This window comes from Rhinolophus hipposideros (genome assembly GCF_964194185.1).
Source record: "Rhinolophus hipposideros genome assembly, chromosome: X".
Lineage (NCBI taxonomy): Eukaryota > Metazoa > Chordata > Mammalia > Chiroptera > Rhinolophidae > Rhinolophus > Rhinolophus hipposideros.
The window spans coordinates 88,142,710-88,170,706 of NC_138046.1; the positions used below are offsets into that span (position 1 = coordinate 88,142,710).

Genomic DNA, 27,997 nt, shown 5'->3' on the forward strand with positions numbered 1-27,997 from the left:
ATGCTGTGCCACGCCTGCGCACTAGCCACAGGGCGGGGAGGTCAACGGGAGGGCGAGAGTGCCGTGCTGCCAAAGAGGGCGTGTCTGCTTCCCAAACACCCCCTGTCCCCACGGTGCCTGTCTGTCCCAAGGTTCGTCAGTCCGACGCGAGTGAGGGCATCTCTTAACCAATCACCGCAGCACTCGGCCTGTTGCCAGGGTGAAGTGGAGCCCGCCTCTCCACTGATGTGGATTTGCAGGTGGGTGGGACCGGAACTGACGCTTCAGAGGAGTTCTAGGCTCTGGGAGTGTTATTTTCCTGTCAGTCCCACTGACGGCGGCCAAGCTGGAAGCCTGGGAGGGAGGTGCTTTTAAAACTGTCCTGCACAAGGCAGGCCACGCTGTCCTGTCACAGTACCTCCGCCTGCGAGTCAGAGCCTCGGGGACAGAACTCAAGAGCAGGACGACGCCGAGAAGGCCAGGGACCAGGGTGCTGACTTTGACTGAAATCCGAGACGGAGGAGGGCGCAGGAGAGCGATTACTCTCTTCTGATTGGCCCGTGGACGTCAGCGAGGACCCACGCAGCCGCTTCGATTGGTTGGTGCCTGTAATTGTTGTGGCGGCGGTGAAGATTTTTGCCCACGTACTTCCGAGCGAGAGGCAGGGCTGTGCTCTGGTGCGCGTGCGCGGTGCCCCAGGGCCCCACCCGGTAGTTCAAGAACCTGCGAGGGGGCGGAGCGAAGAGGTGCTTGTTTTGGTTCTGTTTCCTTTGAAGCAGAAGGCCGGAACGAGCGTAACAATCAACTTGCCGAATTCGGAGAGAAGGCGACGAGGAACTCACCGCGCTGCCTTCACCTTGGACTTCACATCCGGGTGCTCCTGTCGCGTGACCCGGGCGCCGCCGACGATTCTTGAACCCGTGTTTCAATCTCTTTATCCGGGTCCCGGCGATCCCGTCGTGCTTCGCGCATCACAGTAGCCCCCTCATCCGGGTTCTATCCCGGCGTGCCTCGCGCCGCGTTTGCCGAGGGGTACTTGTCGGTGCCGCCATGACTATTCTCCCCAAAAAGAAACCGCCGCCTCCCGACGCCGACCCCGCCAACGAGCCGTCGCCGCCCGGGCCTCTGCCCCCGGCGCCGCGCCGTGGCGGGGGTGTGGGCGTGGGCGGCGGCGGCACGGGCGTGGGCGGCGGCGATCGTGACCGTGACTCGGGCGTCGTGGGGGCCCGTCCCCGGGCCTCGCCGCCGCCTCAGGGCCCGCTCCCTGGGCCACCGGGTGCACTTCACCGCTGGGCACTGGCTGTGCCGCCCGGCGCCGTGGCGGGCCCCCGGCCACAGCAGGCCTCTCCTCCTCCTTGTGGGGGCCCTGGCGGTCCCGGCGGCGGTCCGGGTGACGCGCTGGGTGCATCGGCTGCAGGTGTGGGTGCGGCGGGCGTGGTGGTTGCCGTGGGCGGCGCGGTGGGCGTGGGCAGCTGCTGCTCAGGACCCGGCCACAGCAAGCGGCGTCGTCAAGCCCCCGGGGTTGGCGCGGTTGGCGGTGGCAGTCCTGAGCGCGAGGAGGTCGGCGCGGGTTACAACAGTGAGGATGAGTACGAAGCGGCTGCAGCGCGCATCGAGGCCATGGACCCTGCCACTGTCGAGCAGGTATGAGCGGGGGCGGCAGGTGGGCGGCTATGGTGGGCGGGATCCCCAGACTGCGTAGCGATCCAGGAAAAGCTGTTTAAGATTTCCCCAAGGGACCTCAATGCCTTCTCCCGGAGCTTGACACTTTTCCGCTGGTAGGGGTGTGAGACACCCTCTTTCTCCACTCCTTTTCCCCGAGGACTTGAGGTTAGAAGCCCCCAGATAAGACGAAGGACTTGAAGATGGGGTCTGCGGTCTTTTCCAAGTCCTGGGACCTCATGTTGTAGGTCCAGTAGGTGGGAACCCCCCAGGAGACACAGGCAGAATGGCATGCCTCCTGAGGGGGGAGTCTCGTGACTCTCCAAGAGAGAGTCTGTGTTCAGTGGCTTGAGATTTCTTTTTTTCTGACATAAGAATCTAAGAGTCTCCCTCCAGGGAACACAAGTAAGATGGAGACCTCAGCTATCTCAGTGTTCCCAAGATGCCAAACCCTTTCAGGGGTCTGAGATACTCTGCAGAGGACAACCCTTCCACCTCCTCAGGGAGACACAGCACACGACCATTCAGCAATGGGGTCTGACACTTTTCTAGAATCAAGGGCCTGACACACACATACACATTCCCTGTAGAGCGAGAGCTTCTGAGCTTTTCTCCAGCGATGTAAGACTTATCTTGAGGAGGTAAGATTCTCTTCCCCTTGAGGCAAGGACCAAGATATCCAGGGACCAGAAACTCTACGAGGGTATATGAGATTCATTCTGTAAGTGACGAGGGTCTATGCTTCCTCTCAGTAATCTTGAGAACTCCTTGGTGACAAGAGTCTGAATCTCCCAGAGCTTAATCTTCTTTTAAGTGATAGACCTTTGGCCCCTCTCCCTCACCCCACCCAACACCACCACCACGACCAGGCCTGAGCCTTTCTTCAAGAAAATGAGGCTCCCTGTTTTGGATGGTGGAGCCTAAGATACCCCTGCTTAAGGACTGGGGCCGTCAGAGACTGGGTCTGATACCCCCCACAGAGGTCTCAGGCCAGGTGAAGTCTTTGGGAGACTTTTTGCTTCAGGGACTGGTGTTGGAGTGTTCTCCTTGCGGGGGGGAGGGTCTGAGACACCCCCCGACACACACACACACACAGGGGTATGAGGTCCTTCTGCCCCAATTATGAAGGACTGAAACACATCTTCGGGACATAATAGCCCCCTCTCCCCTTGAAATAGATCTGAGCACTGTCCCCTTCCTCCCCAACCCCCCCCCCCCCCCGCAAGTGTCTGAGCTCGTCAGGGACGTAAGATTTCTGCCTTGGGAACTTGAGCCTGAGACCATTCTTTAGGGACATGGGCAGCATGGAGTCCCAGAGGTGGAATCTGAGGGCTCCCCGCGGATCTAAGCCTGTCTTCAAGGGCCTGAGACCCACTGTGCCAAGGACACTGGAGCTTTCCCTCAAGGACAAGAGACCCATACGTACCCCAGTGACTGCTGTGTGTCTATAGATGAGGTCTGAGCTTTCCCCTAAAGGAATTGAAGGTGCCCCTTGGGAGCAGGACTCCCTCCCCCAGAATTGATTCCTGAAACCCTTCCTTTTGGGGCATGGATACAGAGTCCCTGTGGGAAAGGGCACGAAGTCTTTTCCCCTAAAACTTGAAACTTCTCTTGAGGTGTGTGCGACAGCTCTCCTTATCGTAGGACCGGAGACCTGAGCCTGCACTTAGAATACTGACTTGCACCTTATTTCAGGTAGCATATGTCTACCTGAGTTGTAGGGGCCATTTAGGGACATAAGATTTCCTGCCTTGGGGACCTGAGCCTTAGACCACCCTCCACTTGTCAACTAAGTCCTGATAACTGCTCACTCCCCTTGGAGACAAGGGTAAGGTGGGATTCTGAGGAAAGAGATCTGGGTCTCTTCCCAGGGGTCTAAGCTTCCCCTCAGGCAGAAGACATTCACCTTAGGGAGGGGCCTGAGTCCTGTCCCACGTGGGTATGAGGCTTCCCCCCCAACCTGGCAATCCTTTATCACCAGGGAAAGGAATGGGAGGTCCTCCGCAGTGTGGCCTGGCGCCTCCCCCGTTGGGCAGGACCGGGGTGCTTTTCACAGTCCTAAGAAACCCTCATCCCCAGGCCAGGCCACTCCTCCTCTATGAGAAGGTTGTCAGGGCCTGGGGACGTGAGGACTGAGGCCTTCCCTCAAGAAGCAGGAGATACTCAGAGACTCCCCCTGACTCAGCTCTGCTTGCTTCTCGTTTTCAGGGTCAGGGAACTATTCTGAGCTTCCTGAATTCCTTTCAACAAGCTTTTTTCTTCCCAGAGACAGGAAAGGGGTTTGGGACATCCCCACTCCAGGGCAATTCTCCGCCCATGTCCCTCGCCCCCGTTGCTCAGGTAAACGTTTCCGTACTTCACAGGGGCCAGGGCCTTGTCTTGAGCCCTCGTCCTTGTAGCTTTTCCACCCGTTACTACTCCAGGCAGGATACATGCTGTGGACCCACAGGGTCAGGGCCAGGAGCTGTTTGTTCTCTCCCTCGTTAGGGTAAAGTCTGCTTTTCCTCCTTCACAGTAACAGGGAGTGATACGTCCCTCGTCCCAGGGATAGAGGGGAGCGAAGTCATGTGATGTTACGGTGACTAGAAAGATCCCTCTTCACACCCCCTTTGCATCTCCTGGGCTGGGAATTTCTCTCTCATACTTGTCCGCGTAAGAACGTGGAAGTAAAGCTCTGTGGTTGCATGGTGTCGCCCCTTCCCAACGACAGAGGAGAGAGGCTTCCTGTCCTCCGTGTCTTCAGACAAAGGGAGGACGAAGTTGCTTGTCCCTGTTTCACCTGGTCCAACTTGGGACCTTCTGGGGATGGGAAGAGGCGAGATTCTTCCTGCTGCGTCAGTCTGGGTCCTGAACGTCACTGGGGACACTGGTAACCCGGAGGCCCATTAGATCCCTTGGAAAAGAGGCGCGTTGTTGAGAGGGAGCACACTTGGTGCGTCTCGTCCTTGTTCTGACTCCTCAGACTTGCTGTGCTGATGTTGTCACTGTACCTCTACTGCCTACAGGAGCCCTTTCGGCACCTTCGGGTCAGGGGTTTCCTTTCCGAGGCTCCTTGCTAAGAGTCTGCCCTATGAAAAGAATGGTGTGAAAGCGTCCTTAGCCTGAGGATCCCACAGAGCGTTCTGAGAAGGGGAGGGTGTGCATGCCGAGGGGCTGGGAGAAGCTGGACCTGGCACCATGGCCGGGGCACTGGGTTCCCACTCCTGCTCTGCGGGGCTTTGCTGCATGAACCAGAAGAGTTCTGCTATGCTCTCCGGGTCTCTTTCCTCACTGGGCAGGTAGGGAGCTGGTGGCGTGTCACCTAGCTTTGGGATTTTAGGGCACTCACACAAAGCCCTCTCGACCTGGAGGTGATAGAACGGTGGGTGTCTTTGGAGAGAGAACTGGGTTCCGCTCCCTCTCCTGCCCCTCTGATCCCTCCCAGGCATCCAAGCTTGGTGTGCAGGACAAGTGATTGGTGTGAGGCTCAGAATTGGCGGACAGTGATATTTTTGGCCATCTTTGCTGTTGTGAATAAGCTCAGAGGTTGCCTGCCAGGGGGCCTATTGGATGGTGTGGAGATAGGGTTGTGGGTGGAAAGAGTTTGGGCTTTGGAACTGGGCAGGCCTAATGTAAACTCCCGGGTCTCCTGCTTCCCTGCCTCACAGCTTTAGGCAAACACTCAGCTGCTCCTTTTTTTTTCTTTCTGTTTTTTCTTTCTTTTCTTTTTCTTTTCTTTTCTTTTCTTTTCTTTTCTTTTCTTTTCTTTTCTTTTCTTTTCTTTTCTTTTCTTTTCTTTTCTTTTCTGTCTCTCTCTCTCTTCTTTCCTTCTTCTTTCCTTCTTTCTTTTTTTCTTTCTTCTTTTTTTTTTCTTTTTTTTTTTTTACGGAAGTCTGCTCATGTTCAGGTGATCAAGTGTGTAAATACCCGACCTGGCCCACGTCAGGCTGATTCTTTTCTTGCAGTTTCCCCAGGATCATCTGGGTTCTTCCTAGGACTCTTTGTAACAACCAATCTTTGTTAGCAAAGATCCTTCATTTGGCATCTGGGAACCAGCTGATTCCTCTAGTGGGGAGGCAGAGTAGTGTGGCAGGAAGTGGTCCCTGCCTGGGCATTCTGGCTTTGAGTCCTATTATCTTCAGGCAGTTCCCTTTTCTGGTCTCAGTTTCTCCATCCATAAAATGGGTAGTGCTCAAGAGGGAGGTTGGACTCCGTGCTCTGAAGGTAGTTGTAATCTCTTCTTTAATTCCCTGTTGCCCACTCTCCCCACCCGTTGTGAAAGTTTTGAGTGGGGTCCCTTGGCTTTTGGGGGTATGCTATGAAGTTTCAAGCAGTGTTCCATTTCATTCTCTTGCCAGGTGCTATAGGTCCTTGGGTTGTTTTCCTTCATTTTTATAGCTTTGTTGAGACATAATTCACACACCGTACACTTCACCAACTTAAAGTGTACGGTTCAGTATCTATCGCCACGGTCAATCAAGTTTAGGACGTGTTCATCACCTCAGAAACACCCTGCAGAATCATCATCCCCCAGTCCCCTCATCCCCTCCCAGCCCCTGGCAACCACCAATCTACTTTTTGCCTTGATTTGTCTCTTCTGGATGTTCCATGTAAATGGAATCATACAATATGGAGTCCTTTGTGACTTGCTGCGCTTAGCATAGTGTTTTCAAGGCTCACCCGTATTGTAGCGTGCATCAGTACTTCATTCCTTTTTATTGCAGAATAACAGAATCTTAATTTTTTTTTAAAAAATTCTCTCCTCCCAGTGGCCTGGCATTAGGTTTTGGGGCCGTGCTCCTTTCCAGTTCCTCCGCCCTGGAGAGCTTGTGTTGGTCCTTAGAGAGCAGTGCGTCTGTCTATGTTTCTCGTGGGGTGGGTTGCCTGTGTTTTGCCTGTGAGCTGAGCCAGTGTTCCTGGGTGTTTATGGGGAGAGAGGAGTGGTCTTGGTACCAGGCTCGCTGGGACGGAGCTGTGAAGCCCAGAATACTAAACACCTCTTGGCCGTGGTCTCTGGGAAGACATCTGTCCATGAGCTGCCACTGCTTCTGCCATCTTACTGTTCCCCCACCCCCCTTCCGTGGCAGCTCATTCATGGATGGGCAGGGTCAGCAGCTTCCCAGGCTGTGGGGGAGCCCGGGCTCCTGCTGCCTTAATTCTAACTCCCTGCAAGAGGGGGGTGATGGAGAGGTGGTTCCTGTGGGGCGAGAGCCCCGTGACGTTGCCTCATAGCTCACACAGGAGTGCTACCAGGGGCTTATATCGTTTTCCTGTGGCTGCTGTGGCAGATTAACCACAAACCGGCTGGGTTAGAACAACAGACAAGGATTCTCGCACAGTTCTGGAGGCCGGAAGTCCAGCATCAGTTTCACTGGTCCCAAAGCAAGGTGTTGGCAGGGCCGCACTCCTTCCTGGGGCTCTAGAGGAGAACCCAGTCCTCCTGCTTCTGGGGCTGCCGACATTCCTCAGTTTGTGAGCAGATCACTTCGACCTCCACTTGTCTTCGCATCTTATTCTCTGTGTATATGTTGACTCCTCTTATGTTTGCATTGGATCTTCCTCTACTGTTCGAAGGACACGTGATTGCATTTAGGTCCCATCCAGATACTCCAAGATAATCGCTGTATCTCAAGATCCTTAACTTAATCACACCTGAAAGATCCCTTTTCTTTACAAAGTAACATTTACAAGTTCCAGGGATTAGGGCCTGGTAGGCGTGGGTGGTCATTATTCAGCCTGCTACAAGGGTGTTCTTGTTTCCCTTCCAGGGATGGGAAGGGAACTCATTCTGTGCGCTCCTACTGGGCAGAGCCCTGTCATGTTTGAGTCTGCCCAGTATCCCTATTATTGGAAGACTTGTTATCCCATTTCACAGATTGGAACACTGGTTTAGAGCAGATCATCACATGGTTAATAACTGGAGCGGGATGGGAGCCTAAGTCAGTTGGGTCTCACAGCCTGCTTCTGGGACCTGTGGACTAGTAGGTTGCAGTCTTGCATCCGGGGTCCCATGGTGTCAGAGAGCTTTCTCCAGCGCTTTGTGGAGGCTCAAAGGTGTGGAGGGATTGCCTTCAGGCTCGATAGTGGGCTAGCAAGATTGGGGGTCTGGACTTTCTCAGGCCAGGGCACTGATGCAGCCTGAACTTCTCTGTGGCTGGGCCAGGCCCCACCCCTTACTCCCAGCAGCTCTTCCTTCGTGGGCCATTTTCTTAACTTCCAAGTTGGCACCTTTCTTGCAGGTTCTTGTCCAGCTGGTGGATGGAAGAGACTGTGCTAGGAGCTTCTGGGACTGTCTAAACTTTTTCTGGAATACAGTACCAGGATCTCCTTGTTTTCTCTTCCCAAAGGGAGAAAGAGGAGGGGTTTCAGCCAGAGCCCAGGCTCTTACGGCTATGGGTTCCAAAGCTAGTGGGTGGCTCATGGCCTGGCGTCCAGATCCAGGCCCAGATGCCAGTCTGGTGGCCCCAGGACCAAAGCCCTGCTTGTACCAAGAGTACGCTCAGGCGTCTGTCACTTTCAGGGACAAACCAAGATTTTCCCAGGATGGCTTGCCAGGTATGTCACCGTGCTGTGGCTCATCAGGCCTCCCCTGTCGCTTCCACACCAGGCCTTGCTGGTGCCCAAACCCCAGCTCCTTTCTGCCTTTGTAAAATGAGGATAATGCTTCCTGCCATCTGTGCTGTGGTAAGAATGAACTGAGATCACGTTTTGCATCTGGTACCTGGCACGGGGCAGGCATTTGGCTAATAGGAGTCTGTCTTTCTTGCCCTGCTTACCTTCCTAGTCCTACCCAGGACTTTAGCTCTGCTGAACTCATTGCTGGCATCCGGCATCCCTGGTGCTTTGTGGCAGAAGTGATTTCTTACCTAATTCACGAACTTTTCTGGAGGTCTTGGTGTTTTAATCCTTTGCTCAGGTGCAACTCCTCTCAGGCGCCAGCCTTAATGACTGGCCAGGTCCCTGCCTCTGTTTCCCGACACGCCTGTGTTCTCTTTCACAGCTCTGCTCACGTTTGTGTGTAGTCATTGCCTGTTCCCCCACTCCTCTAGCAGTCTGGGAGTTTATCAAGGATAGAGGGTGAGTCTGGTTTATTTCTCTGGCCTCATTGCCAGCCCAGGCTCTGACTTAGTAGCTGCCTGACAAACCTTTGTTGGATGAATGAGTAGGAGCCCTCTTATCCGCTTCTATTGTCTTTCCTCTCTTGGTCTCCTTTCCCCCTACACTTGAGGGGAGCAGGAGGTTGCTATGTGCCTTTCTTTCTTAGAACTACTTCTGTTCAGTCTGAGGCTGTAGCTGCAGTTGCAGCTTCCCTGCTGGAGACCCCTGGCGAGGGCAGGGGCCGTGGTGCTGGGAGACGGCTGAGCCTGCGCGGCTGGGATGGACCTGGGAGACCTAGCTGGAGGGTGCTCGCCCTCAGTCTTTGGGGCAGGAAGGGTGCTCGGAATGCTGGAATGTTGTGCACAAACAAGAGTCTTCGTGCTGCCCGTGGAAGCCCATTCAGGGCTTCTCAGTGCCTTTGGCATCTCTGGCAGGCCAGCCATCCCTTCTCGGGGGGGGGGGGCTGCTGGGTATTCTCCTGTCACCCCCTCTTCAACCCCTCATGTCTAGCCACTCACCTGGGACTCCCAGTTGTCTATTATCGCTGCGCTGCTCTCACCCCTTCTGTTACCGTGCCCACTTCACCAGCACAACACGGTATGTTATTTACATGCCTTTTCTGGTCCTGACTCTCCTCTGAGCCTTTTGACAGCTCTGTCAGGTAGATCACATGTCTCGTTTGATTGGACACTGAGGCTTGGAGAGTTCACTTAGCTCACCCAAAGTCATGCAGCAAGTGACAGAGCTGGGGTTGGAACCCAGAGCTTCTGACCTCCAAACCTTGTGCTTTCTACTTGGCCAGGAATTTCTGTCACCTGAGCTGGGGGGGAAATGGCCTGCAGAGAGGTGATTCTCTCTGGTTGGCGTTAGCCTGCATCCTATAAATCCCCGGGCAGGGGAGTGTCCCCGAGGAGCAGTCTTGGGCTTTCTGGTCCCTAACCCTGATGCCGGCTCAGGCTGGCTTTCTTCTGGTGGCCGGCAGAGGGCGTCAGGGGCCTGGGAAACGTCTGCTAATTCTGGTTGGTTTGGTTTTGAAGTGGAAATGTTTTAAATGAACCCGTGGACATTATGTTTTTAATAGACTTATTTTTTAGAGCAGTCTTAGGTTCGCAGCAAAATTGAGCAGAAGGCACAGGGAGTTCCCATATACTTTCTGCCCCCACACATGCATGGCCGCTCCCTTTACCAACATCCCTCCCCAAAGTGATGCATTTGTTAAAATTGATGAACCTACACTGACACATAACCATCACCCAAAGCCCGTAGTTTACATTGGGGTTCCCTCTTGGTGTTCTACATTCTGTGAGTTTGGACAAACACAAAATGATGTGTATCCACCATTATGTTATCATACAGAGTCATTTCACTGCCCCCAAAATCCTCTGTTCTGTCTCCTCACCTCTACATTATTTTCGAGAAACACATCTGAAAAATACACATCTGTACAGGTTCACTTTACTCGAACCTTTGGGGCCAGATGTGCTTTGGAATTTAGAAAAATTTCAGAATTTAGAAAAATCACCTTGTATGAGGTGGGACAATTAAGTTCACAGACTCATCCTAGAAAAAGTGCTACATACCTCTCTGCTGACTATCACTACGGTCACCTTCGAAGCACTCCCCTTGGGAAGCTATGCACTGATGCCAGCGCCTAGTCCACCCTTCAAAGCAATTTGGAACTCTTTCTGGAATGGCCGTCAGAGTTGTTGTCATATTACCCTTGATGTCCTGAATGTCATCAAAATGTCTTCCTTTCAATATTTCCTTTATCTTCTGGTAAAGAAAGAAGTCGCTGGGGGCCAGATCAGGTGAGTAGGGAGGGTGTTCCAATACAGTTACTTGTTTACTGGCTAAAAACTCCCTCACAGACAGTGCCCTGGGAGCTGGTGCATTGTCGTGATGCGAGAGCCATGGATTGTTGGTGGAAAGTTCAGGTCGTCTCACTTTCTCATGCAGCCTTTCCAGCACTTTCTAATAGTAAATGTGGTTAACTGTTTGTCCAGTTGGTACAGATTCATAATGAATAATCCCTCTGATACCAAAAAAAGGTGAGCAACATCATTGCAACAAGTTCCTGAACTTACTTGTCTGACCGGCCCTCGTGTGCCGTGTGTTCTGTAACACCTCCGGTGGGGTCTGGCAGCACCTCGTAACCCAACATCCCAGTGTTTCTGAATGGAGGTGTTTGAATATTCACCTTCAAGTGAGATAAATAGGTTCTCATCAGCTCAGGTCAGGTTATGATGCCACATGAGTTAGACTTTTGGTTTCCAAAGCTTTTTGAGTTTTGAAATTTTGGACGAGGGATTGTATAAAGCTCTTACAAAGAAGGAGGTGAAGTACAGTCACCTGTAACACCAACACTTAGGGATAATATTCTGTTGTATAGCCTTCCCAACTTTGTGTGCATGGGTGTTTGTTTACATATGCACATACATATATTTGTTAAACGTGTTCAGTCACAAGTAAGATCATCATATTTTGCGTATATTTTGCTTTATACCACGTATTTTGCCTTACACAAGATCTTGGCGTTCCGTAGCAACTTGTAGGGCTCAGTGCCTTGCCAGCCAAGCCCTTCTAAACATCTGTCCTAGCTAAGTGGCCAGAGGGGGCCCCCAGGTGAAACGCCTTGAGGTAGAGCCAGGTTCTCCCCCCGGTCCCAGGTACTTGCCAACTCTGGGCCTCTGGCCATCGTGGGGAAGGCCTAGCACTGCATTTCCAGCACGGTCAGCAGGGGGCAGCATACAGCTGGGCCTCTGCTCTCAGGGCGGTTGGTGCCCCTCTGGGAGCAGGTCTTCTGCTTACACATGACTGATTTCCCTAAAAGAGAGGGTCTCCTACTCCACGTGCATGGAGTGGTCAAACGGGGCTGAGAACTTGACCCTTCCCAGGGTCCTCTCAGCCAATCAGTTGGGCCCCTCAGGAGCTCAAGGGCAGGGCCCTGGGGAGGGGGTACAGGCCTTTCCTGTTGCTGACCCCCACCTCTTCCCTCCAGCAAGAGCACTGGTTTGAAAAGGCCCTGCGAGACAAGAAGGGCTTCATCATCAAGCAGATGAAGGAGGACGGCGCCTGTCTCTTCCGGGCTGTAGGTGAGTCTGCTTTAGCCTTCAGGGGCCTCGGTCTGCCCCTCAGCTGTGTCCCAGTTTGCAGGAGTAACCCCTCAGGCAGGGTCGGGGGCAGAGCGAGCTGGTCTTTTAGGGACTGCACGCCCCAGCCTCAGGTTCATATCTGGCCTCAGGCCCCCGGTCATGAGGCAGTGTGGCGTTGTGAAATAGTAACAGCAATAATGGTGATAAAGAAACTAACATTCTTGGGGACAGCTCGCTCTGTCAGGCACTGCCAGAAACCCTTTGAGTTCTCCCCCAAGCTGGGTAAGTGCCGGGACTGTTGCTTCCATTTGTCAGATGAGCAGAGGAGCCCAGAGCTGGGGAGTGGCTTGCCCAAGGTCAGCTAGCACGGAGTAGAGCCGGGGGTCGGAGTGTGGGTCACGTTAGTCTGAGGCCCAGGCTCCTAACCACAGCACGCTGCTCTCGCCTGGGATCATAGACCTGTTTTCAAACTTACACAAAAGTAGAGAGTAGTGGACCCTCAGGTACCTGTCACTCATCTTCCAAATAGTCATGAGCACGTGGCCGGCCCTACTTCATCACTATCCTGTCCACTCTTTCTCACTCTCTTGAGAGAAGAGTATTTTTAAAACTCCAACGTTGGGTCATTTCATTTGTAAATATTTCTATATGCTTCTCTTAACAGGTTTCTCTCTTCTCTTCTCTTCTCTTCTCTTCTCTTCTCTTCTCTTCTCTTCTCTTCTCTTCTCTTCTCTTCTCTTCTCTTCTCTTCTCTTCTCTTCTCTTCTCTCTCTGAACATAACCAAAATGTCATTATCATCCCTAACAAAATTAGTAATTCCTTCATACCAGCTACTGTCCAGTCTGAGCTACGTCTTTGAGGCCCCTCTGGCTCCGAATCTGTGACAACAAGCAGTCGTGAGATCCTGTGCTGGTGTCCGGGGGACCTAGGAGTGTGATCTGATCCTTCGTTCGGGGCTCTGGTGTCTACCGTAGAGAAAATGCCTTCTGATAGGATCGAGCCGGGAGTCAGAAGCCTGTCGCGTGCTGGCCCTCACTCCTAACTTCTGTCCCATCACCGAAGCGGTGGTGGTTTCTGAAGGGCTTCCTGAATCCCTTCTGGGGCCATTATTCTCAGTCTACGGGTACACGTCCCCCATGTCTGCTGGTGGGCTGGACTGACCCAGGCTCCACTTCGGGCTGTGCCACTGATACTGGGTGTGACCTTGGGCAAGCAGCTTCTTTATCCTGTGCCTGTTTTCCTGCTGTAACGTGGGGCTAAAAGACCCAGTTTCGTTATAGTTAAATGACATGACGTCAGTAAATATCTTTAGGGCCCGACACGCAGTAGGCCCTCCTGGAACAGTAGCATTGGTAAAGCCTCAGTCCTGTTCTCAGCGGCGCCTCAGAGCCACAAATGTTTTTCGAATGGATGAAATAAAGGTTAAGTGGGGTGAGTGGTTGCCTCGCCTGCTGTATCGCGCAGGCGCGGTACAGGCCCTGGACTCTGCTGAACGGGGAAAATTCCCCCCCTCCTACCACTGGCTTAAGTCCATGTTCTCCCTGCGATGTTTCCTAGAGAAAACGCTGGGTTTGGGGCCCTTTTGGATCAAAGGAGGATAAAGAAAGATCAGGTGGGGGTCTGTTCTGTGGTAGGCCCTGTGTTCAGACCTCAGGCTGGTTGTGGGGTACGCAGGGTGGCTGGTGGAGTGAAGGTTGGAGGACGCAGCTGGGCGTCTGGGCCTTGAGTAATCTGTGAGGCCGACCTTGGGGCTTGTGAGGACCCAGCTTTTGCAGCAACACATAGCAAGGGCAGTATTGACACGTGTGTCCATCTAGCTGTTTTCCCCAAATGTCCTCTGACCCTTTCTCCCATCGGGGCCTTCCAGTAAGGAGCTCAAGCTTCCAGGAAGAGCTCAGTGCAGCAGGTTGAAGGCCTCTCCTTATCAGCACTATGGCTGCACATTTTGCCTGACTGAACGGCCCTTGGCTTTTCTCCATAAAACCCCAGAAGCTCCCTGGTCTCTCCCCAGAGGTACATGGCCCCTGGGATTCTCAGGCTCATCTGGAGTTTTCCCTGGGGTAGAGTGCGCAGGACATGTGCCTGGAAAGGGGACTTTGTCCTCATGCTCTGTGCCGCCCCTCTGCTTCCGGCCTGGCTTGGATAGGGAGACGTGGTAGTCACCCTAGGCGCTGGACAGGTTACAGGTTCTACCTTCCTGCCACACATTGAACAGTGGAAAGAGCAGATCACTGAGGGTTTGGAGTTGGAGGGGGGATTGCAGATAGAGGGGCCACTCTGTTGTTCTTTGACCCCAAGTTTTTGCTAGGCATTCAGCTGGGTGCTTCAGCTTCACCTGCAAAACGGGTCATCATCATGTGAGACAGGTGAGAAGGTTGAGGCCCAGGGAAGGGAAATGACATGCTCGGTGTCGTCAGTAGCAAAGCTTGTGTGGGGACCCACAGGTGTCCATAGGACACGTTCCTTCTATGGCCCTAGGAAAGCCCTAGCTTCTTAGCTTGGCTGTCACCTGGCAGGATGACCTCAGCTGTGTTCCTTGACCTCTCCGGGCCATACTTCTCCAGCGAGGAGCCAGCCTGTGACCCTCTTCTGTTGGCAATCCTGAGGCAGGTGGCTTTCTACCCTCTGTTTTGCCTCGGAGCCACTATCCACTGCTTGTGCCCCGTTCTCTCCCAACAAACCCTGCTGGGGACTCGTGAACATCAGCAAAGGCTTGGGTGGAGTGGAAGTGGGAGCCTGAGTCCCAGAGGTGTCCTGTGGTCCACCCTATGCTTGCTGTGCTCAGATAACCTCCTCCTGGAAATGTGAGTCTGCATCTCTCCGCCTTCCTTCTCCCCATGTGGCTCTGACTCAGCAAAAACCTCTGGCCCTGCCCTCTGTGAGCAAAGTGGGGGCCATATGTGCGTGTGTCTGCCTGGGCCGTGGAGAAGCAGTCGGAGAGGTGCATGTTACAGTGATGGGGCCCCGAAACATTAGCCATGCCCAGTCGTTCGGCCTTTGCTTCTTGGAATGTGGACCATCTGCATTGGAGTGATGGATCTTTGATCAGTTTGACTGTTTCATTAATGGGGAAACTGAGACCTCAAGAGAAAGCCAGGACTCAATTATCTAGGAGACACAGGCCAGTGTCAGAACATCAGTGTTCAAGGTTGAAGTGGGCCAGAAGGAGAAGATCTCCGTGGGCTACCATGTGTGCCCGCTTCCCTGCAGACACTAAGCTGCCTTTTCTGTCCTTAGTGGAACTTGCTGTCACTCTCCTGGCGGGCAGGCAGCTCTCAGGTGCCGCTAAAACAAATGGTAGGGCTCTGTATTTAAACTCCTTTACATACTGTGTTTCCCCGAAAATAAGATCTAGCCGGACCATCAGCTGTAATGCGTCTTTTGGAGCAAAAATTAATATAAGACCTGGTCTTGCTTTACTACAATATAAGACCCAGTCTTATATAATATGATATAGTATAACATAATATAATATATAATATAATGTAATGTAATATAATACAATATAATATCGGGTCTTAACATTAAGTTTTGCTCCAAAAGATGCATTAGAGCCGATTGTCCGGCTAGGTCTTATTTTCGGGGAAGCAGGGTAGTCCAGACTCTCCTGTCTTGCTTCTCCACATAACTCTTTGGCAAGTAGTGACTAAACTTTAGGGAACTTGAGGAGGAAGAATTATGGAGGTTTCGGGGACCTTCCCCCAGGCAGCAGCAGAAGGTAAGCAAGTCTGTTCAGTGTTGTTGGCTCTTCCCACCTCCCAGCAACCCCTGGGGAAGGCTAGGGAGGAGGAGGGGTTGGTCCTCTGCACAGCCTCGCGTCTTGTCCCGCGTCTTGTCCAGCTGTCGGTCTTTCCTGGTTGGTGGCAAGGGCGTCTGCTTGGTGAATGTGATCGTGGTCTATAGTTGTGAGGGTTGCCATGTGAGAACTTGGCCTCAGGGAACACCTTTGGCAGATCTGCTGGCTGTGTGTGCGCATGTGCATTTCTGTGCTGGTGTCTCTGTGCTCAGAGAAAGGACAGAAATGGGGTCCGGGGAGGTAATGTTCATGCTGACCTCTGTGGTCCTAGCAGGGGGTACAGCCCCTGATAGCTCTGTTCTCTGCCCACTCCCAAACCTTTCCAGCAGATTCCTGATTGTGCTGAGGGGGAAACTGAGGTAGACAGGATCAGGCCTGGCCCCAGGGAGTCAGGTGGTTTCGGTGACAGCTGAATGGGGGGGTGTAATAGCACCTGGGGCATTAGAGCTTGAAGTCACCAGTTGTTCCTTAAGAGCCTGCCGCCCCCCCTTCCTCCTCCCAAATGTGTGGCCTTGGGCCAGCTGTGCCGCGTTTCTGTACCTCAGTATCCCTCCTGTCAGTTGGGGTGTTTTTTGGGTGAGGATGGAATGAGTTGGAATGAGTTGGAATGTAAAAAGGCCTTGGGGGAACCAGTTGTAGTATTGTACCGAGGATTGCCGAGGCCTCTTTGGGTTGGGGACAGAGATGAGGTAGTGGGGGGCCCTCTTCCAGCTGGACTCTGGGAGGGGAGAGCAGGTGCAGATTGCCCACACGTGCAGCGTCAGCAAGGGGAGGAGTTTCAGTTTCTATCAAAACAAGTTGTCTGAATTCCCCTACCTGCATAGGTCCATTGGGCCCTCTCCCCCAGCTCGGCCCGCACAGGGAAGACCAGCCCGGCCCCTAGCCCCTGTGCTTGGTGGGAGGAGGAAGGCTTTCTGGAGGACAGGCGGGGCCAGCAAAGTGAGGCAGGCACCTCCTCAGTGAGGAGGACTTGCTGTGTCCTCAGCCTGCCTTAGAGCGGCGCAAAGATCCTTCTGCTCTCCCTTGTTGGGGAGACACCACTGCTCTGTATCCTCAGGTCTGAGGAGCACGTTCTCTTCCTCATTCATGATCCCCAAACTAGGGTGTATCTCAAGGTCAGTGAGGTGCCTGCCCCCCCCCGCTGTGATTAAATATGTGCACCTTAGCACTGAGGAGAGAAGGTGATAGGTTGTATTTCACAGAGCAGTAAGAAGGTCATACCTTAGCCACCCGTAAGGACCCTGCGTTGTGAAGCCTGTGGCATTGATTTAACATGAATCTGGTCGTAAAGATTCGCAGTAGGGGCACAGAAGGTACATCTGTGGCCCTTTGACATCAGTAAAGGTGGAGAGCTGGTCCTGCCTGCACGAGGGACAGTCTCGACTCCAGATTGGGGGCTTTCCTCTAGCTGAGGAAGTACAACAGAAATGAGGAACGGCTTCCTCAGTGGTTCCAAGGACATTCTGGCTGACTTGTGGGTGGCAGGCTACCTGGAGGAGGAGTCACCGTCTTCCGCATGACAAATGGAGCCCTGTTTCTTGAACACTTAGTATGCCTCTGGTGTTTGGCAGACTGGCCCGTCTTGACAGAGTCCTATGAGAGGAAGAGGTGATCTTTTCCCCACTGTACAGATTAGGACAGTGCAGCCCACACAGGTTAAGGGCCTTGTTCAGTGCCACACAGCCAGGAGGCAGCAGAGCCTTTCTGCCAGGCAAAGGGAGATGGGGGACCTTGGGTTCTCCCCCAGCTCCCCTCCCTGTCCCCCAGTCTCCCTCTTTTCTCCGCTTTCCTTTTGTCTGTCTTTTCATTTTCTTCCCCTCTTGTTTTCTTGCATCCAGCATCTAGCCCAAGGAGATCTGTCACTTAGGCCTGGAAATGCTGGTTGGTCCTTCCCTAGGAACAGCTCCGCGCCTCTGTTTAACCTCTTCGCTCCCATCTCAGTTCCTGTTTTCTGCAGCTGCCCACAGCATTGCCTCCTCGGCACTCAAGCCCGTTCTACAGAAATAGCTCATCAAGCAGCTCTGGCAGGCAGGCAGCCACAACGGGCTCTGTGGTCCTGGCTTCTAAGAAAGGCAGCAGCAGGGGGCCCCCAACCTGTGCACAGGACATGTGACTTGCTGGAAGTGCCACTGTGGGGGGGGGGGAGAGTGTGGCCGCAGAACCCACATCCTTGTTTACATCGGTGATGGGGCTACCCCTTCCCGCCTTCACAACCCCCACTCCCCTTCACCCTCACATCCCTGCACCTCCAAGAGGACTTGAGAACAGGCATAGGCCCCATTTTCTATCTCAGAGCAGCCTTTTCCTCCTTATCTCCTGGAATCCTCCAGGGAGTGAAGCGGGGGGCAATGAAGGTCGATTGGCTGTCCTGGAAGAACTCTGCGTGCAGTGTCCCCTGCAAGACCTGCCCCTGCCCCAGGGCCCCAGGAAGGTCGCATCAGAGCAGCGGTCTTCCAGGGCTACAAAGGGAAATTCCCTCGTGGGCTTCGCCCGTGGATGGCAGGCTTGCCTCATCGTCGGGCCCACCTTCACTTCCCAGGGAGGAGGCTCCCTGGCTACCCCAGCCTGTCAGTCCGCTCAGCAAACTGATTCCCTGCACGGTGTTGGGCCCTGAGCTGGGGGTGGACTTGGGTGTGAACTGGCCTCCGTCCTCAGTGGGAGCCCGGTGTGATCAGGTAGATGAAGTCTTTACACGTAAACCTTTGCCAAATCTGGTCATAGAGGTGCCTGGGAGGGTAGCGAACTGGATGAAAGAACAAACTGGTGTTTGACAGGTAGGCAGCTGAGGAGAATGGAAGGAACCTCCTGAAAAGAAAAGAGGGAAGGCATTTGTGAAGATCCTCAGGCCGGGCAGAGAGAGCCTGGTTCTTAATTTGACCAAAACCCTATGATGCCCAGGCCATGTGGGCCACAGGCTGCCCTTCCTGAATTAAGCTTGGTTAGGTGCGTGTGTGTCTGATCTCTCCTACTGTGCTGTGTGCCGCTGGTGTGCTGGGGCAGGATTGTACTCCACCTCTGTCATCTTCGCCGTATCCGCCATTCGGGCCCCGCTACAGGGAAGGCGACTTTGATTTACTGAGTGACTGTTCTGTCCCAAGGCCAGTGCTGGTCATGTTACACCCGTTATCTCGTTAATCTCACAAGCAGGCCTGCCGGGGAGTTATCCAGCTTGTTCCCGTTTTACACGGCGGCAGGTGAGGCTGAGACTGCTTGGGTCGCTTGCCTCTGGCTATTTAGCTCACTAGCATCTGGCAGAACTGGGCTTAGAGCCCAGCTGGTTGCTTTTTCCTTCTTCTTTTTTTTTTCTTTTTTCCTTTTTTTAACCTACAGAGACCATGCTGACTCAGGGAAATCAGGGAAACTACGTTCTAGAGTTGAATTTGTCACAGACTGACCTTCTGTGTGAACTTGTCAAGCCACAAACTGGCCCTGAGCCTGTTTCCTCATGTCAAGATTGCAGTGGGTGTATCCCTTTCACCTGCACTCTCTTGTTGTTAAAGACTGTCCTAGCCTGCCCCTTTTTCCATGACCCCCTTCCAGCCCACGAGGCTGGGGTAGGAAAGGAAGCTTCCCTGGCCCCCAGCCTTTCCCCCTCCCCCCCGGATGTTCCGTGCCTCAGAAATTGTCTCTGGTGGCAGCTCTGATCCCAGCCTCTCCTTTCTTCTGCCCCCACAGCTGACCAGGTGTACGGAGACCAGGACATGCACGAAGTTGTCCGGAAGCACTGCATGGACTACCTGGTGAGGCAGCAGAGAGCGTGGAGTGGGGGCAGCGTGGGAGGAGCTCTCCCTGCACGGACCATGACCCTCTGATCTGTTCTGCAGATGAAGAACGCCGACTACTTCTCCAACTATGTCACAGAGGACTTCACCACCTACATCAACCGGAAACGGAAAAACAACTGCCATGGCAACCACATTGAGATGCAGGCCATGGCAGAGATGTACAACAGGCCTGTGGAGGTGTACCAGTACAGCACAGGTACTTGTGTGGTGGGTCAGTGAGTGACCGGTCGTGCCTGGTCCAAGCCCGCCTTGCCCAGCCCACTGTGGATGCTCCTTCCTTCTCTTTCTCTGTAGAACCCATCAACACATTCCATGGGATCCATCAAAATGAGGATGAACCCATCCGTGTCAGCTACCATCGGAATATCCACTACAATTCAGTGGTGAATCCCAACAAGGCCACCATTGGTGTGGGCCTGGGCCTGCCATCATTCAAACCAGGGGTAAGCGGGTCCCCACACCCAAGATTACTGTTGGTTGGATTTAGAGGCCAGAAACCTCTGTTGGGGTCTCAGTTCGGCCTGTAGCCCACAGAAATGCCCTGTCCCTTCTCTGAGTTGCCCGAGGTCTTACCTCTGTAAAATTAGGGAGTCACCCAACATGCTCTCTCAGTGCTCTTTCTGTGGTCTCAGTTTGCCTGTCTGAGCTGGCTCGCCCATCTTTTGTGCCTGTTGAGGGCTGGCATTTTGGCTTATGGAGTCACACGTGGGCACCATGATCTGGGGCTCAGTCTGGGTGTCTTGGCACCTATGTGGGTCCTCCTCTGCAACTCAGCACTTAACAGACAGCTGTGCTCAGAGACTTGGGGTGCAGGCCTGGCCCCAGACTTACTGGCTGTGGGACCTGGGGCAGTACATATAAGGAATCTAGGCTGGCAGCTTGGCTGGTACAGAAAGCTCCTGGGCCTGGCACCTCACCTCGTAGGTGCTCAGAAGGTGGCAGTACGCTTTCCCAGCACACACTGGCCGGTTCTCATTCTCTGTCACAAACAGTTGTCTGCAGGGGGTTTTGAAATCTTCTATTCAGGTTTCACTTCCTACAAACAGAAAGTGCTCCTGCCTCATTTTAGGAAACACACACCCTAACACCAACACATCCTCCAACATAGGGTTCTTTTTAATTTTTTTCTTTAAATAAACTTTTAATTTTAGAATACTTTTAGATTTACAGAATTATTGTGATTAGAGAATTCCCATAGAACCCACTATGTTTGACGTCTTATTAGCCTACTACATTGGTCACTATTAAGGAGCCGATACTGATACAGTAACTAAAGACCAGACTTTATTCAAATTATCTCAGTTTTTCCCTAATGATCTTACCTGTTCCAGGATCCCATCCAGGACCGTATTACGTTTAGTCATGTCTCTCTAGGCAATTTTCTTGTTTCTGTTTATAGACTCTATATTAGTTTTACTTTTTCTAGAATGTCATATAATTGGAATCGTACAGTATGTATTTTTTTCAGAATGGCTTCTTTCACATAGCACTGTACATTTAAGATTCATCTATGACTTTTTGTGCTTTGATCACTCATTTCTGTTTTTTCCTTTTTTTAAAAAACTGAATGCCTTGGTTTTTTGGGGGGGTTTCTTTGCTGTTTTTTTTATTTTTTATTTATAGACTTAATTGTTTAGAACATTCTTAGGTTTGCAGAGAAATTGAAAAGATAGTACAAAGTTCCAATGTAGCCTCCCCCCCCCACTCAGTTTCTCTCTTATTAACATATCAGATTATCATGATACGTTTGTTACAATATATGAAACAATATTGATACATTATTAACTAAAGTCATCATGTCTCTTTAGGCTCCCTTGTCTGATGGTTTCTCACACTTTCATGTTTTTGATGACCTTGACAGTTTTGAGGAGTATTGGTCAGGTATATTGTAGGATGTTTCTCTTCGGGGATTTGTCTGTTTTTCTCATGATTAAACTGGGGTTACGGGTTGTAGGGAGGAAGATCCCAGTGGTTACGTGCCATTCTCATCACATCATGGCAGCAGTATATAATATAGTGTGAACATGATTCGTGACTGCTGTTGACCTTGATGACCTGGCAGAAGTAGTGCTTGTCGGGTTTTCTCCACTATAAAATCATTCTTTTCCCTCACCCCCTTTTCCGTATTGGAAGGAAGACATCATATACAGCCCACACTTAATTGGCGGTTATTCTCCATTTCCTTGAGAGTAGAATACCTACATAAATTGTTTGGAATTCTTCCTGCAAGGGAGATTTGTCTCTTATCCCCCATTTATTCAATCATTTATTTATAACAGTATGGACTCACAGATATTTATTTTATACTTTGGGTTATAATCCAGCGCTATTTTTTGCTTTTTTTGGATGCTCAAATTATTTTGGTTTTGGCTATTGGAAGCTCTCTTAGTTGGTTCCTGTGTCTCTTTTGATATACCCCATAGTGGTGGTGTGCTTTTTGTTTTTTCAAATTTTTGTTTTGTTTCTTGTTACTGTTTTTTTTTAGAACTTCTTTGCTTTCCAGCACTAAAGGTGCTCGAGGCTCATCTTGTGTATTTCCTACCCTGGTCCCAGAACCAGCCATTTCTCCAAGGAGCCCTGGTTCCGTTTATTGGAGAACATTATTAGAAACCAAGATTGGGGTGCTGAGTGTGCTCTTTGCTACAGGAGTGTCCTTGCTTCTAGGCCCTTTCAGCTGACAGAGTAAGGAGATATGTGTATATATGCTAACGTGTATATACACATACAGTAGTACCTCGGTTTTCGAACGTCTCCCTTGACGAACATTTTGGTTTACAAACGCCTTAAACCCAGAAGTAAAAACCGAAAACCGAGGTACCACTGTACCTAGAAATATTTTTGTATGTAACCATCTGTATCTATGTGAAGCTACAATTCTTAATATCTCCAGCTGATAGATACTGCCTTGTCGTTTTAATTTACAATTTTCTAATGACAAATGGTGTTGAGCATCTTTTCAAATGCATATTTGGCATCTTATATCTTTTTTGATGAAATTGTGTGTTTAGATTTTTTTTTTGCACATTTTTAAATTGTCTGGGTCTAACATAGCATTTTGCATACTTTTTTGACTATTAGCCATAGGTAAAAAGTTACATTTTATATCATTACTTCATGCACACACATTGGTGTGCAGTGTGTATATGTGCATTAAAATGTTAGTGTTTCGCTGAACAATACTTAACATTTATTCCTTGGGATATGCTCTTTTTTATTATTATTTTGTTTTTTAAAATGCTGTTGTATTTCACAGCCTGACAGAGAGCACGCTCATAGAGCGTTCCACAATTCATAGCATCTCAGATCGTGCTGATACTATCCCCTCGTCCCTTAAATACCTGACTACTCCTTCCACTCTATGCACACACAGCTAACTTGTCGGGTGATCTTTTCTCCTTGTCCCATCTGGGTGTAGGTGAGGAAGGCCTCAGCATTATGAAACCCAGTCATCACCGAGTGAGACTTCTTTAAATTCTGGCCTAGGCTGGAAGGCAGCTGACTGCCCCAGACTTAGTACTTTAGATGAGGAGTCCTGGGGTTGGGAGCAGGGCTTCTGAGTGTAGGCATTTGGATTAGTCCCACCACCCAAGCCTGCCTTCCCCCCCATCCCTGATGAACAGGCAGCCTGTCCGGGGGGTGCTTAGTTAGGATAGCTGCCTTCCTGTCTCCTCTCTTCTGGGCCTCTGGGTCCACCTCCCTGAGCCAGTTCTGGCTCTTGGCCACAGTTCAGAGTGTCACCGCACATCCCTGTTCCTCCCCCCTTTGCAGTTTGCAGAGCAGTCCCTGATGAAGAATGCCATAAAAACATCAGAGGAGTCATGGATTGAGCAGCAGATGCTGGAAGACAAGAAGAGGGCCACAGACTGGGAGGCCACGAATGAGGCCATTGAGGAGCAAGTGGCTCGGGAATCTTACCTGCAGTGGCTGCGGGATCAGGAAAAACAGGCCCGCCAGGTCCGCGGCACCAGCCAGGTGGGTCCTGGGCTCTGTCACTGGTCTGGCCAAGAACCCATTACTTCCCATGCTCTGCCCCCAAACAAGCAGGAAAAAAATTAAGCGGTTTTGACATCAGGGAAAGAAGGAAGCTCCCAGCCCTGTTTGTACCTCATCTTGGCCTTAGTCTTGGCGTTGTTCCTTGGGACTCTCAGTACTTGTGTAGAATAAGCCCTTAAGGAGTAAGAGAAGGTGGTGACGTACGGGATTGATGGATAGTTTCAGGGGGACCAGCTTTGTTGAATGTGCTTGTACGCCAGGCCCTGTGCTGAGGGTGTAACATCAGATCCAGCCCGCTCTGCCCTCAGTAGTCCCCTGTCTATTGAGTTAGACGCATCAGTGGAGCCCTTGACCCTGGCTCGGAGACCAGTGGAGCTGGGGGGCTCTGGTTAGTCTTCACACTGGAAGTTTGAAATTTTGTAGGGCAGGGAGTGGGCAGGATATACAGATGTTTGAGGAATCACAAGGGGTTTAGAGTGATTGTACATGTTGGCAAGAGATGAGTACCTTGTTCAGTAAATATCCATTGTAGGTCTGTGGCCTGCACTGTTCTGGGTGTACGAGCCCTGTCAGTGAGCCGGCCGCGCCCAGATCTCTGTCCTGGGGGTGCTTGTGTTTTTGCAGAGTGGAACACAATTAAGAATAAACATAATGAATACGTTAGTTGAGAAGTGGCACGTATGGATGGAAAACATGTGGAGCATGGTAAAGGGGAGAAGTAAGGCTGAGTGGGGCTGGGAGTTCACAGTATTAAAGAACATGGGCCGGGTAAGCTTCTGAACAGGTGAGATTGGAGCGAAAGCTTGCCGAGGGCGAGGGAGGCGCGGGGCGGGCAGAGGCCTTGAGGCGGCGCGCACTGCCGGGGATGTGGGAGTAGCCGGACGCCAGTGTGCCTGCACAGAATGCAGTGGGGGGTGAAGTCAACGAGGCAGTGGGGCCAGATGGAGAAGGGGCCTGTGGGCCGTGGCGAGGACTTTGGCTTCTCCTCTGAATGAGGCAGAAGCCATGGAGGGTTGTGAGCAGAGGAGGGATGGGATCTGACTTAGGATTTAACGAGACCCCCCTGGCTGCGGAGTGCAGAACAGAGTCGGGGGGGGGGGGGGGCGGGTCACGAGTAGCAGGGGACCAGCCAGGAGGAGGCTCAGTAGTCTGGGCCAGTGCTAATGGCACAGGCCAAGGAGAGGGAGAGGTGGGGGAGGATTCCGGGTCTGTTTCGAAGGTGGAGGCAACAGATTTCCTGTCAGGTTGGCTGGGAGGGTATGAGGACAGTAAGGAGCTTACCTTCGTCCTGGGGCCCATTGTGTGACGGAGTGGCGGCGGCCTGTGTAGAAGCTGTGTCACAGCCAAGACTCCGGGAGGGAGCAAGCCCTCAAGGACGCGGCAGAGGAGGGTCACGGCGATTTCAGGTCCTTATCTCCTCCTCCTTCCCTCCCGCAGCCCCGGAAAGCCAGCGCCACGTGCAGTTCCGCCACAGCCGCGGCCTCTAGTGGCCTGGAGGAGTGGACTAGCCGGTCCCCAAGGCAGCGGAGTTCAGCGTCGTCACCCGAGCACCCTGAGCTGCACGCCGAGCTGGGCATCACGCCCCCCTCCCCAGGCACTGTCTTAGCTCTTGCCAAACCTCCTTCGCCCAGTGCGCCAGGTCAGTGACTTAGTGACAGTAAGCATGCAGGGCTGAGGAGATGCCACCCAGGCCCCGGGCCCTGCCTCTAACTGTCCGTCCACCGCAGGTACAAGCAGCCAGTTTCCGACCGGGGCCGACCAGGCGACTTCCCCCCTCGTGTCCCTCTACCCTGCTCTGGAGTGCCGGGCCCTCATTCAGCAGATGTCCCCCTCCGCCTTCGGTAAGCCGCCTCTGTCTCGGAGTTGGGCCAGCTGGGAGTTGGGGAGAGGCGGAAGAATCAGCAAGTCCTGAGAGGGGGACCTCCGGAGCCCGTGGCCATCTCCCCAAGAACAGGGAATCTTTCAGGCCCAAGGGATCTGCCCCTGAGGGGTTCTGAGTGGGCTTTTCTAGGCTCAGAGGAGCCTTCTTAGCCATAGGAGTAAGAGGGGCCTAAATGGCATCGTTCTAGAGCCAGGGATCAGCGAAGGGCGAGCAGCAGGCCGGCTGAGGGTGCGCCATCATCCTTTTTCCCGTCCTTTGCCCGAGCAGGTCTGAATGACTGGGATGATGATGAGATCCTGGCGTCGGTGCTGGCAGTGTCCCAACAGGAATACCTAGACAGTATGAAGAAAAACAAAGTGCACAGAGACCCACCCCCAGACAAGAGCTGATGGCGACCCAGAGACTTGGAGACCATCTCGCGACCCCTGCCGCTCCTGCCCTCCAGTGCCACCCCACCTTCTTTGGCTTTCTTCCCTCTTGCCTTCTTCCTCCTTCCGTCTCTCCCTTCCTTATGCTCCTCCCTACCTCCCTCTTGCTGGCCCATCCCTGTGCCCTGTCTCATCGCTGCCACCACCACCATCACCTGTCTCTTCGCCACCTGATGTGCCCTGTTGCCCCTTGCACAGCACCATCCCTGCCTTCCACAGGGGACTTGGGCAAAGGTGCCGAAGGTAGGCGAGAGGCACACAGAGACAGACCAACCGGCAGCCAGGCCACCCCTGAGGAGAGACGTTCAGACAGAGGAAAGCCTCCCTGACCCCCGTTCCTTCCAAGATCAGAAAAACTTGTCACTCCACCTCCACAACATTGCCAGGGAGGTGGGAGAAAGAAGTGGGGAATTCCCCTTCCCAGTACCCCAAGAATGTCTGAGCCTTCAATGTCGGATTTTTTCATTATTAAAATGTACTTTTATCAAGTCAACCATTCAAAAACGACAGACAGCAGCATTGGCTCAATGAAGGTGGCATCTCTCTGGTTTGGGGGCAGGCAGGCCCTGGGGTACGGAGGGGCACAAAGATGTTGTTGCTGTTTGTGGCCTCCCGCTCCGTGGAGGTGGGCAGGGCTTAGGATATGAGCCAGGGCCAGGGAGGGGGGCCAGGGGGCAAGTGTCACATGGGCTTTGGACAATGAGACCCTGACCTCGCTCGCTGCATTCCTTTTGCTTCCACCACCACCACCACCACCACCACCAGTCTCTCTGGAATCTTGGGGTGGGGGGCACTTTTTGAGGATCATGACTGCCACCCAGGATTTGAGTGCGGGGTGTGGGAGCAGCCTTGGCAGATGGGGCACCCGTGTCCTGCAGGTGTTGACAAGATCCACCATCTGTGATGTCCTTGGCACAATAAAACCAAATATCAGTTTCCCCGGAGCGCCTCTGTTCTGTGTGGGTGTGTGGGTCTCTGGTCACAGGTGGCAAGGGCACGGGCCTCGGCTTGGCCTCAGGGCTGTCTGTGCTCTCCAGTAGGGTCTGTTGGGGGGCCTAGAGTTTGTTCACATTTGATTCACTGTTGCCACCAAGAAAGCTCCATTTTTGCCTGTTGCCCCCGCCTCAATACTGGCTGTAGCGGGATGTAGCCTGCCTGCCTGATTTCCTGGGGTGTGATGGGAGCAGAGGACTGAGCTTGAGGGCAGGGACTGAACTTCCAGCTTCTCTGCTTGCCTCTTGCCATAAATGTTTGCTCTTTCCTTGTGATCGTTTGATGAGGAAATGCTTTGGAAAGGTACAAGGGATGCTTCATGACAACGTGCGTGTAGTGGAAGTGACCAGAGGGGCCTCCCCCATCGGGTTTCAGAAGCTGAGGAACGGCTAAACCCTTTTATGTTGTTCATGTCCCCCAGTCCTCACATTTCTGTGTCACCGACCTTCCTAGGGGGAAAGCCAAGGCAGAGAAGGATGGCTGGCCCCCTTGTTTTGTCAAGTGTCTTTCTTGCTGTGCCTCAATAATGGGGCCCCTGTGGAAGGATGCATTCCAGCTCTGCAGGTGAGGGCATGGTTGGCAGAGTGGTTGTCCGCGGGGTGTCTGTGGAATCCACTGGTCAAGCATGTGTATGCTGGAGAGTTGTTTTGAAATGTTCCTCAGCTTTTTCTAGTTGTGTGGCCTTGGTCAAATCACAGGCTCGCAGTTTCAAGTGGCCCATGTGTACGACAGGGTAATTAAGGTCTACTACCTCATGCTCTCGCTGGCTGTGAGCATTGAGAGTTGTGCATATGGTCAACACGATGAATGATGGCACAGCGCCTGGTACATTCTGAGAGCTCAAATGTTAGCAAATATTTACTATCCTGTTGAAGTTTATGCACCATTTGGCCCCTGCCTACTTCTTGCCACTCTGTCCAATTTCCTTGGCCGCCTCCTGGAATTTGCTTTTCCCTGGCCCAAGCCCCCCCCCCTCCCCGTCATGTCTTTCAAGATGTCTCGAGGGTCACCTTTTGAGAAGCCCTGTGTGATCCCGTCCACATTCTGGCCTCTATCTACAAACATGTCTTTACTCCTTTCCCAGTAACTCTACTATCAACTTCCTGGGCAAGGACTGTGATGTCTGACTTCTCTATGTATCTCTAATATCTGCACCCCCACCAGGGCCTGGCAGGCTTACAGTAGACCCCTAATAAATGTATGAATAAGGGAGAGTACATGTGTGTATTTGCTTTTTGGGTGTTGTCTGTGTGTGTAACTGGTGAGTATAAGTCTTGATGCGCATCTCACAGAATGTTTCTAGTCATGT

At 52.5% G+C, this 27,997-nt stretch overlaps 1 protein-coding gene across 1 annotated transcript; it reads left to right on the forward strand.

The window, feature by feature from the left end:
- The first annotated feature begins 260 nt into the window (after positions 1-260).
- OTUD5 (OTU deubiquitinase 5) lies at positions 261-27,905 on the forward strand. The gene is made up of 10 exons (XM_081043507.1): positions 261-577; positions 756-1,623; positions 11,717-11,810; positions 19,283-19,347; positions 19,432-19,588; positions 19,687-19,835; positions 23,161-23,364; positions 24,823-25,024; positions 25,113-25,226; positions 25,535-27,905. Exons 2-10 carry the CDS (start codon positions 1,030-1,032, stop codon positions 25,654-25,656), a joined length of 1,701 nt encoding a protein of 566 aa, XP_080899633.1. The 5' UTR covers positions 261-577; positions 756-1,029; the 3' UTR covers positions 25,657-27,905.
- The last annotated feature ends 92 nt before the right edge of the window (positions 27,906-27,997 follow it).